A 19246-nucleotide genomic window follows, 5' to 3' on the forward strand; every position below is an offset into this window, starting at 1 on the left:
CTGTTGGCAGGATGTCTAAACAGCAAGAGGAGTTCAGCTGACGTAAGATGTCCTCCAGGTCTTTAGTCATTAAACTGAGTTTCATCATAAAATCTACAGGTTAATGGCATCAAATGATGTAAAAAATGTAGATCTGGGTCAACATCAAATTTCAGAGGAATCAAAAGGCTCAAAAATATATTCATCTAAGTCAGATGTGTTGCAGTAGTCCATAGGGTGTAATGTACAGTGGATATGCCATAAAAAAATCAGCACTGTAAAATGAGTCATGGTGGGCACTACTGAGCTCTCTCGAGCTGCCTTCATTGCAGGGAGCAGATCTTTCCTTCTTTGTGGGATGGTTTCAGGAAAGTCCTCATTCAACTCACCTCAACTTTATTTATAAAGCCCTTTAACACAGCCTTGGCTGAAACAAAGTGCTGTACTTGAGTAACAACACGAAATATTAATTTCCTTCATCCTCATTGATGAAGACGCCTGGGCCCTTCAGGTTTTTAGCTTTTTCCAGAACAGCGTTTGTCCTTCAGCTGCAGAAATCTGACCACAATGCGTCTGGGCTTTTCTGACGGTGTCACAGGCTTCCCAGGTCTATGAGCCCAGTCCAGCTCTATTTTCAAGGGATCCACTTGTCATTTTTCACTGAATAGTTTTCTCCCTTTTTCTTCAGATTCCGACACCTTTTCTTTCACAGACTCTTTGATGCTATCCACAACAATATTATGCCGTCTTGTCAGTCCCTCCAGATATTCAGGCTTGTCTGAGACTGAAATCAAACTTTTACAAATTGTGTCCAATTCTGTCCTGGTTTCACTACAGTTCTTGGACAGAGTGCCACAAGAGATTTTAAAATCATCAAATTCCTTTTGAGTCACTTTCAGACTCACCTTGAAATCATAAACTTGCTTTGACAGATCATCAATCACTTATTAGAAGAATCAGCTATGATCTGTACACAAGATTTGAAGCTTTTTTCTTGTTGTTCAAGCAAAGTTCTGTAAAAGTCCTTTAGCTGATCCAATATTTCCCGCACTTGAGCCATGGTAAGGTATTCCTCGGTGGTGTAGTTGGAAGCTTTAGGTGGCATTGTTTGATGATCAAGGCCTACTAGGCCTGAAGATTGAGCAGTAGAGTCCCAGAAACGCTTCACAAAATACAAACAAAGGCCACAATTTGACTGAAGATATTTGATTAAATTCTTCTTACTTCAAACAGCAGCAGATATTTTGAGTTTTAAGTAGGATTCCTCAGATTATTGTTGGATAGAAAACCAGCCATAAGTTCAGAGAAACACAGCTGCAGCCATCTTCAAATAACTTTCTTTAACAATTTTACAGAATATAAAAACAGTTCTTGGACACTTGATGATATTTTCCCATAACTAACCCAGCTATGTCTTCCTCAAATGTTATTGAATGTGATTTGTTTTAAATTTCCCTTTACAGGGCATGATAGAGTTGTGCAACCGATCTTAAAGAGGCACACCCCACAGAAGATTGTGGTGGAGCTCAGCAATTCAGCCCACTACATAAAACTGGCTGCTATAAGCAGAGGACACATTTGAAAATGGAGCTGTATTTTGATTTTGACAGAAGCATGTCACAGATATTTTATAAAGACCTTGGAAATTATGTTAGCAAAGGAAATAATATATATTTTTTTTTTATGTGCTGTGCTTGCTGCCAGACTGAATGTCCAAACAATGTAGACAGTCCTGGCAAGGTGGATGGTGACCAAATGCGGACCAAACCTCTAATCCCAGAGATGTGTTTCACCACCACCACAGAGGAGGACTCTGAGTGTGAAGAGCAGCCAAGCACGCCCTATCTCGAGGACGACGGAACCAGCCTGCTCATCAGCTGCTCGCAGTGCAGTGTTCGGGTTCACACCAGTTAGTAAAAGCAGATTTTGTATGACTATATACTTCCGATATTAAATGATCAGGTTTGATATTATTACTATATTAAACGATCAGGTTTGAATGTGTCTTTCTGTTTCTGTATTCCAGCGTGTTATGGTGTGGATCCAGTCAGTGTGAGCAAGGAGTGGAAGTGTGCACGCTGTAAAGCCAAAGCCATTACTGAGGTTGGTCAACATTTACAGTTGAACTTACTATTCTCTACATTAGGCATGGGACAGTTTTCCCTTTACAGTTTTAGTAAGTCAGTAAATAGTAAAGTCACCGTATCAATACCACTCAAATTGACAGTCATTTTTTCTGCAGTATAAGCTGTTTTTTTTATGACTGATCACAGACACAGGGTGTAGGGATCTCTCAGAACGTGTGGAGGAAGTAGCACTCCCTTGTGTGTTGGTGAGAGCCGTCAGTCACCTGTGTATCATGGCTGAAGGAGCTTAACCTTTCCCTTGTTCAAACACACAATGTCAGCTGTTTAGGAACTTTTTGGGTATAAAAAAACCCCACAAAGGATTACGGCTAGAGGAGGAAGATGTGAAACACAAGATGTGTGATTGAGAATCTTAGTGAAGTTGTTGAAACCAGTGAACTGGATACCATCACAGTGATTCCATGTTTCAGGGAGCACATCTCTTCCCTGAGGGTTTTCTTTCAGAAATACTTTCCAGACAATACTGGGTGAGAGATCCCTTCAGTGCAACAGCACCTGCTGATTTCAGCTCTGCTGAAAAGGAACAATTCATCAACATGACCAAATATGACTCAGACTCTGCCTCTTCAATAAAGGAATAAAGGACACGATGTCATGATGTGCTGGCGGGATTAAGGAGATCCTCAATCATTTTTCTACGCTGGTTTGGAAGCTGAGATGCTGACTTGGATTTTTTCTCACATCTTTGACACTCTTTGACATCTGTTATGATGAGTTGCCATGCCAACCCAAGAGTCGTTTATCAATGGGAGCAGCTAATTGAGCTTTCTAAATGCCAACTAAAGCCCGAAATTAGACACCAAATCCTTTACAATTTTTGGAGAAATTGCCATGGATGTTGGGGTGCAGCAAGATGGAAGGGTGGCATGGCTGCATGAGCATATTCTGGACTCAAATGTGTCTCACTCTGACTTTAAGACAATATGAGCTGACAGACATTAGAAGCAGAGGCAAAAGCGGAGGTGGAGGTATCGCAGTGCTTGTTCAATTCAATTCAATTCAATTCAAAAATACTTTATTTATCCCAGAGGGAAATTAAATGTTGATGTAGCTCAATTAAATCAAGGAGTTATTATAGATGCTGATGGCTGTGGGCAGGAATGATTTCCTGTAGCGGTCCGTTTTGCATCCAAACTGAAGAAGCCTTTGACTGAAGAGACTCTGTTTTCCGATAACAGTCTCATGGAGAGGATGTTCAGGGTTGTCCATAATTCTCTTGATTTTATGCAAAATCCTTCTTTGCATTATTGTCTCCAGAGGTTCCACAGTCGTCCCCAGAACAGAACCAGCCTTCCTTATCAGGTTGTTGAGTCTTTTTAGGTCCCTGGTTCTGATGCTGCTGCCCCAACAGATGACGCAAGAGGAAATGACGCTCTCAACAACAGACTTGTAGAATAAAAACAGAGTTAAACAGAGTATGTAATCCTGGACGTGTCACTGTGAAGGAGAGGATCTGTACACGGAACATTGACCTGCTAACTGGGAGTTTACCTCTCACAGTTTACCTATCTACCAAGAGACTTCACCTGTGTCATTCTGGTAGAGGTCTCTATGTGAGCTGCAGTCGCTGCCGACTCTGTATGTGACATCATCAGCTCAGTCGTTGCCCGGCTACGAACCCAACATCTCAACACATTAATAGTGATTTCTGGAGATTTCAACCAAGTCTCCCTCTCAGCTACACTTCCAACCTTTCAACAGTTTGTAAACTGCTCCACCAGAAAAAAACCAAAGCTGGATCTATTCTATGCTAATGTCAAAGAATAGCCCCTCTGCCCTGCCTGCACTGGGAATATCAGACCACAATCTGGTTCTCCTCACCTCCAACTATACACTCATTGTTAAGCAGCAACCTGCCACTGCACAAGCTTTAAAAAATGTTCTCAGGAGGCTGAAGATGAACTGCGGGGATGCTTTGAATCCACAGGATGGAATGCATTCTGTGAACCACATTGAGATGATAAAAAAGCATGACTGAGTGTGTGACAGTAGGCTGTAAGGTGCTTCCCCAATAACAAACCCTGGATCACCAGTGACCTGAAAAGGCCGCTGAACATGAAAAAGAAAGCCTTCAGGGAGGGAGATGGAGTTATTGAGGACTGTTCAAAAACAGTTGAACAAGAACAAGTTGAAAAAGAAGACAACAGAGTGCAAGGACTTGTACAGAAGAAGCTGAGAGATGCGTGGTCAGGGATGAAAAAGATGACTGGCTTCAAAGTGAAAGAGGATCAGACCGATAGAAGCCTGGACAGAGCCAATGAGCTGAACATGTATTTCAATAGGTTCAGCTCAGATCAACACTCAGCACGCTCCTCCTCTGCTTCACTCACAACCTGCCTGTACCCACATCCTCCCTGTCATACCTCCATCCCATGCCATGGAAGTCCTGGAAAGACTGTTATTGGTTGATGTTAAAGATGTCATTATCTACTTTTTACTTTAGCAAGCACACTTTCATCTAAACAAAGGAGGCAGCACGGTGAGGATCATGTTCTTTGATTTCACCAGTGTTTTAATACAATCCAGCCTAAACTGCTATTTAAGAAGACGTAACAGACTGTACTTTTGAGGAAGTTGAGGTCCTTCACAAAAATGTTGCATATCTTCTACAAGTCTGTGGTGGAGAGTGCAGTCTGCTTGCAGCCATATGTTGGGGCAGCAGCATCAGAGCCAGAGACTCAAAGAGACCGAACAAACTGAAGAAGGCTGGCTCTGTGCTGGAGACTGCTCTGGAGCTGAAAATTCAAAGAAGAATGCTGCACAAGTTGGTTCTTATAAAGAACACCACTGACCATCCTCTTCATAACATTGTGCTGAGACAACAGAGTGCCTTGGCTGGGTCCTTTCCCCCATGCCCTCATTCATTCTCTCTGGGTACTCCAGCTGCATGTTTGCTTCATTTGGAATGCTAAATTCATACCCCATCATCTTCATCTTTCAGAGTTTGTACACAGGTCTACACAGTTTCTTTAATCAAACACTGCCTCCTAGTTTACAACAATTTTATGAACTGCAAAGAAAGATTTTGAATTGACTTGGCATTTTTTTGTTGTAGAATTGCTGCTTGTGTTGGTTAAGAGGCGGAGCCTTACAGAAAACCAATAACGACAAGTAAGTAATGTAATAATGTTCCAAGTAACATTGAGCTGTTTTAGTTCTTCTGCTTGTGGCTAGTGATGTTATCCTTGAAATATTTAGTGTTTCTGGTCATTAAGTTGATTGCACTTGCTGATTCAATTGGTTGACATTGGTGCCTTCAGCACAGTAGAACATGTTTCTTCATTGCTGGTAGAAGTATTTTAAAGGGAGCAGCTATTGTTTGAATGAAATGTCAGGGGTTTTGTCAGGACATTATTGTCCAGTTTATACAATTCAGTTAAATTCAGTATGATTCAGTACTCAGGGTATAAATTATTTTACATTTAACTCATTATGACGTCATTATGTGTTGATATATATCCATCCATGTAGCCACACTTCCTGCTCTCTATATTGAAAAACCTGACATGATCATATTTTGCAGGTGGGTACATGTACTGTGTGCTGTGGCTGTGCTAGAGGCACGCTTTGTCAACATCACCGAAAGAAGTCCTGTGGATTTAAGTGGAATCCCTCTGCAGAGATTTAAACTGGTGAGTTTATCAACATCAGTGGGACTGTTGAAACTGCCACTTTAAATACTTTGCCCTTACCGTGTGATGAGTTAGCATGTGGTAAAAATGAGTAGAAGTTGTCATCCTTTGAGGTAAACATTTGTGTTACTAGTCCAGATATCAGACCAATTTTTTAAAGGTGCTACCACGTATTTTTCTCACATACTAAATCTTCTTCCTTTAGTTATTTAGCCATAGTTTAAATTCCACGGTGCTGTCTTTTCATCTTACAGAAATGTTACTACTGCAAGAAGCAGATGAAAAAAGCCTTCGGCTGCTGTGTGCAGTGCTCACATGGCCGCTGTCCTACTGCCTACCACCCCACATGTGCCCAAGCTGCTGGAGTACTGATGCAGCCAGATGAATGGCCCTTTGTTGTCCATATTACCTGTTGTCGACACAAAGGCCCCACTCAGATTGAGGTAATGCCTTGTTGAGGAGTTCTCTGTGCTGATTTCTCTGCACATTAATAAAATAAAATGTTCTTTTTTCGTAACATGCCAAAGTTTCCCAAATGTCAGAGAGTCATGAAGCAGTTTTCAGTTGCCTTTCGTAGTACAAAGAATAAACCAAATAATAATTACCTTTGTCTCATCTCACAGCGCAATAAAGCAGCTATGCATGAGCTTACTGTGGGACAGAAAGTAATATGCAAGCACAAGAATGGCCGTTACTACCAGTGTGATGTGGTGCAGCTCTCTAAAGAAACCTTTTATGAAGTCAACTTTGATGACGGTTCCTTCAGTGATAACCTGTTCCCTGAAGACATTGTGGTATGTTTCTAACCTTGTCATTGATCTATTTAAAAAAACAAAAAACTGTTTTCTGAAAACTGTGATTCTTTTCATTTAACCCTTAAATGTGTTCCCTGGGTCTGAAATGACTATGAATCTTTAGATATTAGAGTGATTCTTTCAGATTCTTTGGGTCATAATTTGATTAAAAACCAATATTGAATGATTCTCAGTTTATTGCAAATATTACTTATTAATCTCAAGTAATCTAAAGAGTTAGATGAAATAGACGTGTGTTTTGTTTTTGCTGTTCAGTTTTTTTTAAAGTTGTGGCAAACTGGCTGTTTCCTGCAGAATTTCTTGCTATAGTGTTGGCCACAGAATCAGATCATACTTATGGTGATCCAGTTACAGCAGAAGCGTCTCTGACCCGCTCTCCCTCACAGTGTTGTCCACTTTCCCTCACTGAACAGACAGCAATAATGTCAGCTGCCCATCAATATATACCGCCCATCTAAATTGAGTTAGTATTGTAAGGGAGTGTCATAACTAAACTGTGGCCATGTCTCAGTAATGCATGGTTAGAGATATTTGCTTTGTTATCGACGGAGCGACCTATAGAACATAGGGCTATAGGTGTCCATTTTCTTTCCTGTAGTGCTTTAACAAGAGCATCAAGTTGTGTAGGAGTAATGAGAAGAATGAAATCCAGGTGGACTATACACAGCAAACTCCTTTGGGTGGGAAAAACTGAGAATCACAGATTCAAAAGAGCTCAAACTAATCTTGGCTCTGGGACTGATTAGTAACCCTGATCTGAAGATAGCTGCCACTCCTCCTCCTCGGCCTGTGGTTCCAGGATGGTGAACATTTAAACAGTCAGAGGGAGTTGATTCATTAATGCTAACATGATCCTCCTGCCGCAGCCAGGTTTCTGTAAGACTAAATATATCAATATGATGACCACACATCAACTCATTCACCAACAGAGATTTGGAAAGTAGAGATCAGGGGAGATTCAGGGAACTACTTTTATTGGTTTGATGTTTTTGTTCAGTTACATTTAGTTGTCTTCATTTTTATGAGGTTGTCGGTATTTGCTTCTCTTGTGTTTATTGATTTATTAAATGATGGTGATTCAGGAGCAGACACAGTAATTACAGGGTTTTGGGGAGGTAGCAGCAGGTGGGAAGCCGCAGAGAAGTGTGTAAGACTTCAACTCTGCATCCTGGGGTCCATTTCACAAAGCAGGTTCAACAAACTCTGAGTCTATTACTGAACTCTGAGTTGATCTACTCTGAGATAGAAAATTCTGAGTTTTCGGTTCCAGAAACGCTGATTTGAGTGAGTTTGGTCAACTCTGAGTAGTTTCACCTTGAGTTTATCGCATGCACCACAACTTTAAAAAGCCAGCGTCAATGGAGCCCCAATTTGACGAGTCACCATGGCAACGGGGAAGAGGAGGGGCTACGTTTTTCACCAACCTCGAATTGGAAATCTTAAAGCAATACTATGTAACATTTCTACCTTAAAATAACAGCTTGAAAAAAATTGTTGCAACGTTTTTTCATCAACATCGAATTGGAAATCTTAAAATACATACAGCGAGTTTCAACACGTTTTTAGAAAGAAGTGCAACACCGCTGCAGCTGCAGAAGCGGAAGTTTAAATGTAGTCGTCCTTTGCAATCACAATAATATTACAGGGGAAACTGCTTGAATGGTAACCCATTCATTTATTTCATTTTGGTGAAATCCCGCGGGGGAGAAGCACACTTGGCAGCAGCTTAAGATGAAATATAAAAACATTGTTCAAACAGGTGAGACCTCGGCATGAAGGCTCATTTTGATCATGTTTTACACTAAAGTAAATATTAAGTGGTTATTTCACTGTGCAGTTATTTTATCCCCAACATAATGCTGTTTTCACACACATAAATGTCTTCTCATCTATATCATGTTCTGTTAGATAATTAAGCCTGTTTAAACTAACACAGACTTCTACTCAGCCAACAGAAAGAAGGCAGATGCCGCTCAAAAAGATAATTGTCTGGAAATGCTAAAACATCTATGATAACCATCCCCAGACAAATATTTAATTCTATGCGCAATAATGCTGCACCTTCATCCACGGGATCGTTGTCAAAAGGACATGTTGGTGAAAAAAGTCGCCTCCTACTGTGCCTAATGGACTTCTAGAAGTAGAAGAACTCGCTCTGCTGACTGAATGAATGAGGAAATCAAATGGCGTGTGTGGCTGAAAGAGGGCAGAGACGGAGAGAAACTCGAGGTTCATTGAGTAAAACCTGGTCCCGACCAGGTTAGGTTCATAGAGTCTGTTACTCCGGTAACTGACCGTGAGCTTAAGTTACCTCTCTTTGTGAAACAGGCTAGAGTTACCCCTCTTTCTCGGGGTTAAGTTACCTCCCTTTGTGAAACGGAAAACTCAGAGTTTCCCTCATTTCAGGGTTAATCAACTCAGAGTTTTCACTAAACCTGCTTCGTGAAACGGACCTCTGCTCTCAACCCTGGGTTGTCATGTTTTAGGGTGACTAATGAATTCGTCCATATTTCTAGAAACGAGAGCTGCTCCTTCCAAAGTGGGATGGATGCCGTCTCTCCTCATCAGACCAGGTTTTCTCCAGAAAGATTGCCAATTATCTCTGTAGCCCACGTTGTTTTTTGTGTTTGGCGTTCTGATGGAGGGTGATAGATGCTCTGTTTTATTCTGAAGTTCCACGGCCCACCACTCTCAACAGGGTGGATATGTCTTATGTGGACAATCAAAAGAAATGTTTATGCCATTCCATTCCTCCATCTGGCCATAATTGTTCCATGTTCAGTAAAGGTTGAAATGCAGATGTGTCCTTTTTTATTATATGTCACCGCTAAGTCCACACAAAACTTTTATCCACAATTCAAATTGAACTCCTTTTTTGTCATAGTATGATGTTTGCCAATCATGGTTCCTATCATCATATAAACTGTAGCCAGTATCGTGCACAGTTATCTCTTAAGACCAGCTTTATCAGTCAAATTCTATTAAGTTAGGTCAGAGAACAACACAAAACAGCTCTGCATAGCCAAGCAAAGTCCATCCTGGAAGCATACCCAATGTATGCGTGCATCCCCCTTTCAAAGTGACCTCAGGCTTCAAAACAATTACACAAAGTAGTAGCTGTTTTTTTTTTTTTCTTACTATAGTGATAGTTTACCCAGAGGCTGAAATATAAAAGTTTTGCAAGGCTGTCATTTTTCAGGAAACACTTTTGTCTGAAGGAAACTGTACTCAGAACGCTCTGGTCTAAATGGTTTAGGCATCATAGAGATCACACCCCTGGTGTCTGAAGGCCCAAACCTTTTTTTTTTTCTAACGTTTTTCTCTTACACCCTCACGGTCCCACAAAAAAAAAAATGTTTCCTGTGATTTTTGAGTTTGCTTATTCAGTCATTTATTTAAACTTCCTGAAGTACTAATACTAATATGGTTTTGATACACGTCTTCATTTTCATGATAAAAGTGCTTTTGCTAAAGACCCGGAGAATTTAGAAATATCTATGCATTTAAGAGTTAAGCTCGTCATTCAGCTTCTCAATTTGCAAGCCTGTTATGGATCAACTTTAGCGAGGTATACAGATCATGAATTTATTAGACTACGTTCATTTGTTGCTCAGTGTAACCCCATAATATTTTCAGGATGCGTGCCTTCGCTTAACTTCTACAGAACTCTTCAATTTCTGTTTTGTTGGTCAGAGCCGAGACTGTGCTCAACTGGGACCTCCACCACAGGGTGATGTTGTTCAAGTGCGATGGACAGACGGGCTGGTGTATGGGGCCAAATTTGTGGCAGCTCACATCATTCAAATGTACCTGGTAAGTTGTGTGTGTGTGCGTGTGTTCAGTGTCGCATAACACTGTTTGATTTTCTGTTGTTGATTGCAGATTACAATGGAACTGTAACCTAAAGAATATGAAGCGTATTAGTGGAATTTCAAGTATATCGTACAGTCCTCAAGCCGTCAGTCAGTCATGATTGACCAGTTGACTTCCTCGTTTATCCTGAAGACCTATAAAAAAAAGTTTGAAAATTCCTCTCTGCTTTCTCAGCTGACATTTTTCTGTGTAGATGGTGCATTCAAATTCATCAGTGATATGAGAAAATAGAATTTCTTGATTTGAGTAATCATTAAGGTCTTAAGCATCTGCTTACCAACTCTGTTGGCTTGAGTAACCCTCCTAGGAAGAATGAATCATGAATTCATCCGGAATATAAATCCTGACTTCCTGTTGGAACTATATGGCACTGCAAACATAATAGAAAAAATGTATGTTATGTGTTCAGAGAGCAACACTGTGAACTCTAGGGAGGATTGGATTTGTATTTGTAGCAGCACCTTAGTGTCCTGGATTAACGCTGACATTTACCAAGACACCATGAACACACCCTTCAGACTATACAAAGAAGAGCTTTTATACTTTAAATTAAGACTCCCCAATGATCGCACTGATGAATTGTCATGCAAATCTGAATAAAGCTGTAGGAACAGAGCCTGAAACTGCAACACCTAGAAAAAGGGGAAATGAAAAAAAACATATTTAGCTTTAAATTCAGATTATCCGTGCGTCCTGTTTGGTTTGGGGGAATTGGTCCAATAGGCTTATTTGGAGATATTAGGGTTGTACATGTATGTCCCATTAAATGAAACTTGTTTTGATTTGGCGCTATATAAATAAAACTGAACTGAAAATTTAATTTAATTAAATGAGCAAATTCAACTATTTATCTTTGCCCGTGAAAGAGAAAGTCTTTGCAAAGGGGCCATGGATGCTCAAAAGTTAATGCAATCTTGCACACAAATGCAGAAAAAAAAAGTAGGGCGCTTTTTCTCACTCAAACAGTTTTATTGTCATTCAAAACCACAGCATGGTAGAAAGAAATAGAGTTTCTCAGGTCTCGGTTAGCATAAAATATTAAGAAATATATAGAAAAAAAAATTATATATATAAATGTATGTATAAATATAAGACGTAAGTAACCTAAATAAATAAAACTAAAGACAAGATTGCTCAATGCACAGCTGCAGCAAAAAAAAATACCAGAGTGAGCAGAACATAGCAGCAATTTGACAAAGTGACATGGTGCATTTTTAGTGTAATGTAGGGGTAAGTAAAATGTTTAGAAAATGGGCGGAGCAATTCAGCAGTCTGACAGCCGCCGGGTAGAAGCTGTTTTTCAGTCTGGATGTCCTAGCTTGGATGCTGCGCAGCCTCCTTCCAAAAGTCATGGGGGTGAACAGTTTGTGTGCAGGATGAGGGGGATCATAGTGGCTGGATAGTGTAGTGGTAAGATTGCCACCTTTCATGTAGGTGATCTGGGTTCAAATCCCCTGCATGTACTACCTCCAGTAGGGGTCCTTAGGCAAGACCCCCTTTCCCTACCTGCCTACCTGTAAGTCGCTATGGATAAAAGTTTCTGCCAAATGCATAAAAACATAAAAACATCATGGAGGATGGAGAAAGCTCTTTCCTTGCATCTGGTGGTGTAGATATCCCCGATGGTCCTCTGTGCTGCTTTTACCATCCTCTGCAGCACCTTCTTCTCTGCCACAGTGCAGCTGGCATACCACACAGTGAGGCAGGATGTTAGCAACACAGCGCTAGGAGGCCTTGAGGACAGCAGGATCCAATCCGGCCCTCCTCAGCTTCCTCAGGAAGTATAGGCGCTGGTGGGCCTTCTTAATGACAGCCGTGGTGTTGGAGCGCCAGGTGGGGAGTCGGTCAGATGCACCCGAGGTACTTGACAAAGCATACTGTCTCCACAGCTGCTCCATTTATGCAGCGGGGGCGGGGGGTGAGTGGTGACAGACCTACGGAAATCCACCACCATCTCCTTGGTCTTCTGGATATTGAGGGTGAGGTTGTTGTCCCCGCACCACCCTGTCAGCTCCTCCACATCCCGTCTATACTCCGATTCATCTCCCTGGGTGATGCGTCCTACCTCTGCTGTGTCATCTGCAAACTTCACCACCAGGTTATTCTTGTAGTGGGCTCTGCAGTCAGATGTCATCGGTGTGAAGAGCAGTGGGCTGATCACACAGCCCTGTGGGGAGCCAGAGTTCAGGATGATGGTGGAGGATGTGCAGTTGTTTATCATGACACTCTGTGGTCTGCAGGTGAGGACATCCAGGACCCAGTTGCATAGAAATGAGGAGGCTTCTATTCCCGTCAGCTTGGACACCAGTTTCTGTGGGATGATGGTATTGAATGCAGAACTGAAGTCAAGAAACAGCAGTCTCACGTAGGAGTCCTTGTTCTCCAAGTGAGAGAGGGCCAGGTGGGTCACAGCAGCGACAGCTGTAGACCGGTTTCGCCTGTATGCATATTGGTGAGGGTCCATGTCCATGGACTGTTTTAGGTTTCATTGCTAATCTCTCAAAGCACTTTGTTGTAACAGGAGTGAGTGCAATGGGGCGATAGTCATTGAGGCTGGATACTGCAGGGGTCTTTGGCACAGGGATGATGGTGGATGTCTTGAGGCATGATGGAACTCTGGCCTGGGAAAAAAAAAGGCATTCAAGGTGTCAGGGAGCCGCCCGCTCTTCAGGGCACTGTGCGTCACTCTTCTTGTAGTCTGTGATGCACCTGATGCCCTCCACATGCTCTTTGGGTGGTTTGAATTGAAGTGGCCCTAGATCTTGAGAGCGTATGAGGCTTTTGCTCTTTTATGCCCGCCATCAGGTCCCTTCTGGCTACCCTCAGTTCTTCCCTGTCCCCGTCTTTGAAATCAGCGTCCCGAGTTCTCAGCAGGGAGCGCACCTCTGCGTTCAGCCACGGTTTCTGGTTTGGCCGAATGGTGATGGTCTTGGAGGTGGTCACATCCTCCATACACTTCCTGATGTACCCCAGCACTGATGATGTGTACTCCTCCAGGTCCACACTGCTCCCTGATGTTGCAGCCTTGCTTAAAACCTGCCAGTCCGTGGTCTCAAAGCAGTCCTGGAGCATGGGCACAGCACCATCAGGCCACACAGTAATGGTCTTTGTGTCCGTCTGCTGGCACCGTGACACTGGACAGTATGCAGCTGCCAGCAGGAGGGAGATGTGGTCTGAGGCACCGAGGTGGGGGCCTCCTCGTCTGTTTGTGAACACTTTGTCCAGAGTGGTTTCTCCCCGAGGGGCGATGTCAACATGCTGGTGGAACATGGGGAGAATGTCCTTCAGGTTCACATGGTTAAAGTCCCCTACCACTACATACAGCACTTCTGGATGTTTGTTCTGTAGCGAGCCCACGCTGTCGTGCAGCTCCCTCAGAGCGTCGTTAGCAGTAGCTTGGGGAGGAACATAAACAGCTACTATGTACACTGCTGTAAACTCTCGCGGCAGATAGTGAGGGCGGTATTTCACTGTCAGATGTTCCACAGCCTCAGTGCAGTGCCTGCCTACCACTCAACAGTTTGTGTACCAACTCTTATTGATGTAGATACAGAGTCCCTCACCTCTTGTTTTCCCGGGGAGCTGCCGGTCTCTGTCCAAACGAAAAAGTAACTGCCCGTCGAGCTCGAAGACGGGGACCGGCATGTTGTTATTGAGCCAGGTTTCCGTTAGGACAAAGGCACTGCTCTGATTCTCCCGCTGGCAAAGTCTCAGGCGTCATAAGTCCATTTTGTTATCCAGTGCCCGAACGTTGGACAAAAAGAGCGATGGGATAGCATTAGCATTAGCTCTCAGTCTGGTTAGCAGACCGGTCCTCTTGCCCCTTTTCTGCTTCCTCGTACACCGCCTTCTCTTGGCCCCGAGCCAGCACCAGCCGGCATGGCGTGTTGTTGTTTTTATAATCCACAGCCTGCCGAGCATAGCTTTGAGCTCCACAGGAAGCTGTACATGGAGACTATTGTTTAAGCTCACTAGTTCAGCTGAGCTGTACTTTATAGCTATAGCTGTAGAGCTAAGATTGACCCTAACACCCTAACAAAGCTAGAGAAGCCGCTGCACTGCTGCTTACCTAGACACCTGTTTTACATATAATATTCAGTATCAGAGTTCCAAAAAATGCTGTGTAGCTCCTAGGGATGTTAACCGATGACCGTATGACCGATGGTTGACCGAATCAACGTCGTCCGGTTAGAATTTTTCTGCCGTCGGTTTAAAAAAAAAAAAAAAAAAAAAAAAAAAAAAAAAAAAAACTCACTATATCTTTAGAAATGTTATGTGAGCATGAGCCATCCCACGATGGAAGAACAACCGCAGCAGAGCTCACGTAGCGCCCTCCTCAGAGGTCCTCTCTTACACCGGTTGCAACTTGTACGCCGTACATGACGGGTCCTGTCTGCGCAGTTAATAAAACAAAAAATCGCCACTATTAACCTAAATAAAGCCAATGTGGCTGCGTGTGGACTACGACATAATGATAATTGTAACATTGTAATGGCAAAAGACACAAGACTAACTTAGCCTACTTGTTGTGATATATTCATCTGTACTTAAATGGCATGACGACAGGAACTTATTGCAAAGGATTTTGTGCAGCATAGGCTACGCCACGCCACAGAGGCTGTTGGCATTCTGTAAGTTTTTCTTTAACGAAGTCATTGGTTGACCTACTTTCCTGTAACACCGCCAAATGCACCGTTCTCTGTTTGTGACTTTGTAACGTGGGCTTTTAACAGCCCGAGTTCGGTGCCGCGTTTGATTCGTGTTTAAAAAGTACCGTGACTGGAAGGGCGCTGTTGCGCCGTGTGGCTGTGCGTGTCTGCGCAGGCACAGCAATTACTTTTCTACCCAAAACCCTTATTCCTCCACAAGTACGCCTAGAGCTAGTGGTCAATGATTGGGGAAAATGTTTAATACCAAGGGCACGAACTAACATTGATTGTGTGATGGGAGCCTAACCATTCTAAAATGGGGGCATAACTTGTTCTACGAGGCAGAGAAAGACGCGCGACAGGACACAGATATCATAAATGGAACTTATAGTATTTTCGGTGACCGACTTTAATCGACTAATGAGGCTCAGTGGTCGGTCAAGACTTTTTTAAAATTTCGACATCCATAGTAGCGCCACCTAGAACATTTCTACGGAACAGGTTGCACACTCACTTATAGAAGTCAGTTCACGTGTGTATCACTCCAAGATCCACAAGGAAAAGCATCATGGACGCATCCAGGAAATGAAAAAATACTTACCGAACTTATAAAAGTTTGACATTTTGAATTAAATTTTATTTGTATAGACACAAGAGGAAGGAACTTTAAATGTTCTGTATACAAAGAACTTGTACTTTAATATAAATGCAATTCTATGATAATTGAGCTTTGGCCATTAGAGCAACACTAGAGAAGGTTGTAAACCTTAAAACTAGCTTCTGACTCGTTTTGAAGTACACAGACCTTCGCTATCCACATTCTCGAGGCTGAAACTGCGCTGTACCGCCCGGGGGCTGAGATACCGAAGTTCACAACTTTAGATTCCAGCCCTGCACCACACCGTTTTGCTTCATGGTAGCTTGATATTTTGGGGGGCTTTTGATTGCATGCACTGCAGGGGGAGTGAAACAGCAAAAACATTTTCAACTTCTTTAGTGGTAATTTCATTTAGATTTAGGAATTGAATAATGTCTTGCAGTTCCGTTTCTGACATGATTGTGTTTTCTGCTACTATTGTGAAATGCAGGTGGAATTTGAAGATGGATCACAGTTAACAGCCAAAAGAGATGATGTCTATTCTCTGGACGAAGAACTCCCCAAGCGAGTCAAATCCAGACTGGTGCGTGCAACAGTAACTTTTTACTCCATCCAACCTGACTCTCATTTAAGAAAAATGTTGCTGGAACTTAATGTTTGTAAAAATATAGAAACACTGTTATTTTCTGAATGAACACCGTTTTGTCTGTTTTTAGTCCAAAGCTTCAGACAGAAGATTTGATGGAATCTTTGAAGACAAGGACATCATTCAGGAGTCAAAGAGACAGAGAGTTATCAACTCACGTTACAGAGGGGACTACATTGAGCCTGTGATTTACAGAGCCATCATGGAGTGACCTCCACTCTTTGTCCCACCCAAAACCCCACCAGCACTGACAGACTGTACTGTGTCCCTCAGCTTGACTCAACCACAAGCCTCAGACTGAAACAACTTCCTTAAGGACTCATATTGCATGGACCTTTTTTTCCCCTATTTCCTATTATATTTTGTGATTTCTTTGACTGCGATCAAGCAAATGGCATTTTTTAAATGGAGTTATTTTTGCTATAGGATATAGAGATGAGACTGACTTTAAACTCCAGCAACACATGTAACCAATGTAGAAATGGAATTAAACAAAATAGCATTTTGTAAGCAAGGCGCTGGTAGAAAAGCTAATCTGCTGTACAGTCGTATTAATGGAGGATTCTCTGCAAAACATTTGTCATCTGTCACTTTTTATTCAAGTTTCTGTCCATTTCCCATTAGAGAGAATAATATGGAGCTCATCGTGTAATAAAGGTAGTTACATTGACTGATTTCATCCCTCATATTCAAAATGTGTTAAAGGCTGAATCAGTTGTGATTAACAACCTTACTAACCCTCCACACTTTTAACTTGTAAATGATTCATTTGAGGCTATATTTGAACGCATTGCCATTGTCAATCATTTTGTTTTTAATGTAATTGATTTATTAAAAGTTTATAGTCCATTCAGGTTATATCCAGTTTAAATTACAGAAAACTGTATTCAGTTGGTCTTATCTGAAAAGATTTCCGGTCATGCGACTACCCAGTAATTGATTAGTTATGTAAGTGTAAAACTCGTCAGGTTTCGAGCTAGCTGTAAATGTGGTCATTCTAACATGTGCATAAACACAACTCTATTTAGCAACATGCACCATGTTGTAAAAAGCAAGAGCCACAGCATGGCAGAATAAACCTCCCCGGATCTGCAGTTTCATCTTTCGCCTGTTTCTGTCCCAATCCATTCCTCTGCTGCTCTCTGTCATTTTCCACTCTCACTCTCCCTGCCGGCCCCTCCCGCCTCATCAGCCTACCCCGGCTCCATGGTCTCCCTGTAGATGTGGTGTCTGATCGGGGCCCTCAGTTCACTTCAGTTTTTTGGAAGGAATTCTGTGCTCTGCTCTGGGCCACCGGCAGTCTGTCCTCCGGGTTTCACCCCCGGTCTAATGGTCAGACCGAGCGTATGAATCAAGAGATGGAGACTGCCCTCCACTGCATGGTTTCACAAAATCCCACGTCCTGGGCCAAGCAACTGTTGTGGGTAGAATATGCTCACACCCTGACCAGCTCTGCCACGGGCCTGTCCCCATTCCAGTGCACCTACGGGTTTCACCCTCCCCTTTTTCCTGCTCTTGAGAAGGAGTTTCCTGCCCATCACCAGAAGCCTTCGCTGTCGCTGCACCTGGATCCAAGCAGGGGCCTCCCTCCTCCGCTCTGCAGATCGCTGGCGCACCCAGGCTCCTGCCTACCAAGTGGGTCAAATGGCTCTCCACTCGGGACATTCCACTCAGGGTGGAGTCCAAGAAATTGGCTCCTAAATTCATTGGCCCGTTTGCCACCCAGAAAATCATCAATCCTAGGGCAGTGAGGCTGACACTCCCACAATCTGTGCGAAACCATCCTACATTCCATGTGTCCAGAGTGAAGCCAGTTAAGGAAAGTCCTCCTGATGCAGCTCCACCTCCTCCACCTCCCCAACTCATTGATGGAGATCCTGCCTACTCTGTTCCACGCCTGCTGCACTCTCGTCGTTGGGGTCGTGGTCTCCAATATTTGGTTGACCGGGAGGGTTATGGTCCAGAAGAGAGGTCCTGGGTTCCTGCTCGTCACATCCTCGACCCCCAGCTTATTCCTGATTTCCACCGACAACATCCCGATCAACCTTCCAGGGCCACGCCGCCTCCAGGAAGCGCTCGTCGGGGACTCGCCGCTTCACCCGTGCACAACGTCTGCGATGAGAAGGAGCCGGTGTTGGATGAGACTGGGTGTCACTCTCACTCTCCCTGCTGGCCACTCCCACCTCATCAGCCTACTCTGTTCACCTGTGCGCTCTGGTGCTCCTCATCTGTGATCGAGCCTGTATTTAAGCCTGATTGTTCTTAGCCTCCATGCAAGACTCTCCAGCATTTTCCTCTGGACCCTGCCTGCCTTTGACTAACCTGTCCCGTCGTTCTTCGGTAAACTATTCAGCCTTTTTTCTCCGACCAGGATCTCTGTGTTTTCCTTACCTGCGTGGAGTTCTGCTGCTACTCTGCCGGATTGCGTCAACTTGTCGGACTTCAACACGAGGTTAGACATCTCAAGAGACTCTGGGATTAAGCCTGTTCTTGGACTGCTTACCTATTGCTTGTGTGCTGTAAGGACCATTCAAGAAGAGATTAATAAAGACTTTATTAAACGATCCTGTGGTTTGGGTTACTGCAATTGGGTCCATCTGTTGCATTTTGCACAACAAGCTAAATTAGCTTCATTCTTTCTCCGTTGTCTTTCCCACAAAGCATAAGACATTAATATGCAGAGAGACAGACTTCCCAGTACAATACATTTCAGAATAATCTCACCTTCACCAGCGTCAGTTTACAGCTTAACCAATAAGAGTAGATTCATATGAAAAGTGCAACCTAACTATAGCTGTCAAATTTTACAGGGCTGCTTAAAGAATTCAATGAGTAAACAGAAAGGATCATGAATCTTTCCAAATACTCACTGACAGCTTTTTGACTCAATAATTCCTTTGTTACACC

At 43.0% G+C, this 19246-nt stretch overlaps 1 protein-coding gene across 3 annotated transcripts in view; it reads left to right on the plus strand.

Annotated features, from left to right (window-relative positions):
• The window catches only part of LOC142400240 (lysine-specific demethylase 4A-like), a 53949-nt gene extending 36516 nt beyond the window's left edge, over positions 1-17433 (plus strand). For all 3 annotated transcript variants that reach the window (XM_075484995.1, XM_075484994.1, XM_075484996.1), the window contains 9 exons: positions 1684-1888; positions 2006-2082; positions 5182-5237; positions 5650-5758; positions 6013-6201; positions 6382-6552; positions 10267-10386; positions 16184-16276; positions 16410-17433. In XM_075484995.1, coding sequence (XP_075341110.1) covers positions 1684-1888; positions 2006-2082; positions 5182-5237; positions 5650-5758; positions 6013-6201; positions 6382-6552; positions 10267-10386; positions 16184-16276; positions 16410-16550 — 1161 coding nt within the window. In that variant the 3' untranslated portion in view covers positions 16551-17433. The remainder of the gene's footprint in view (positions 1-1683; positions 1889-2005; positions 2083-5181; positions 5238-5649; positions 5759-6012; positions 6202-6381; positions 6553-10266; positions 10387-16183; positions 16277-16409) is intronic.
• The last annotated feature ends 1813 nt before the right edge of the window (positions 17434-19246 follow it).

This window comes from Odontesthes bonariensis, chromosome 15 (genome assembly GCF_027942865.1).
Source record: "Odontesthes bonariensis isolate fOdoBon6 chromosome 15, fOdoBon6.hap1, whole genome shotgun sequence".
NCBI lineage: Eukaryota > Metazoa > Chordata > Actinopteri > Atheriniformes > Atherinopsidae > Odontesthes > Odontesthes bonariensis.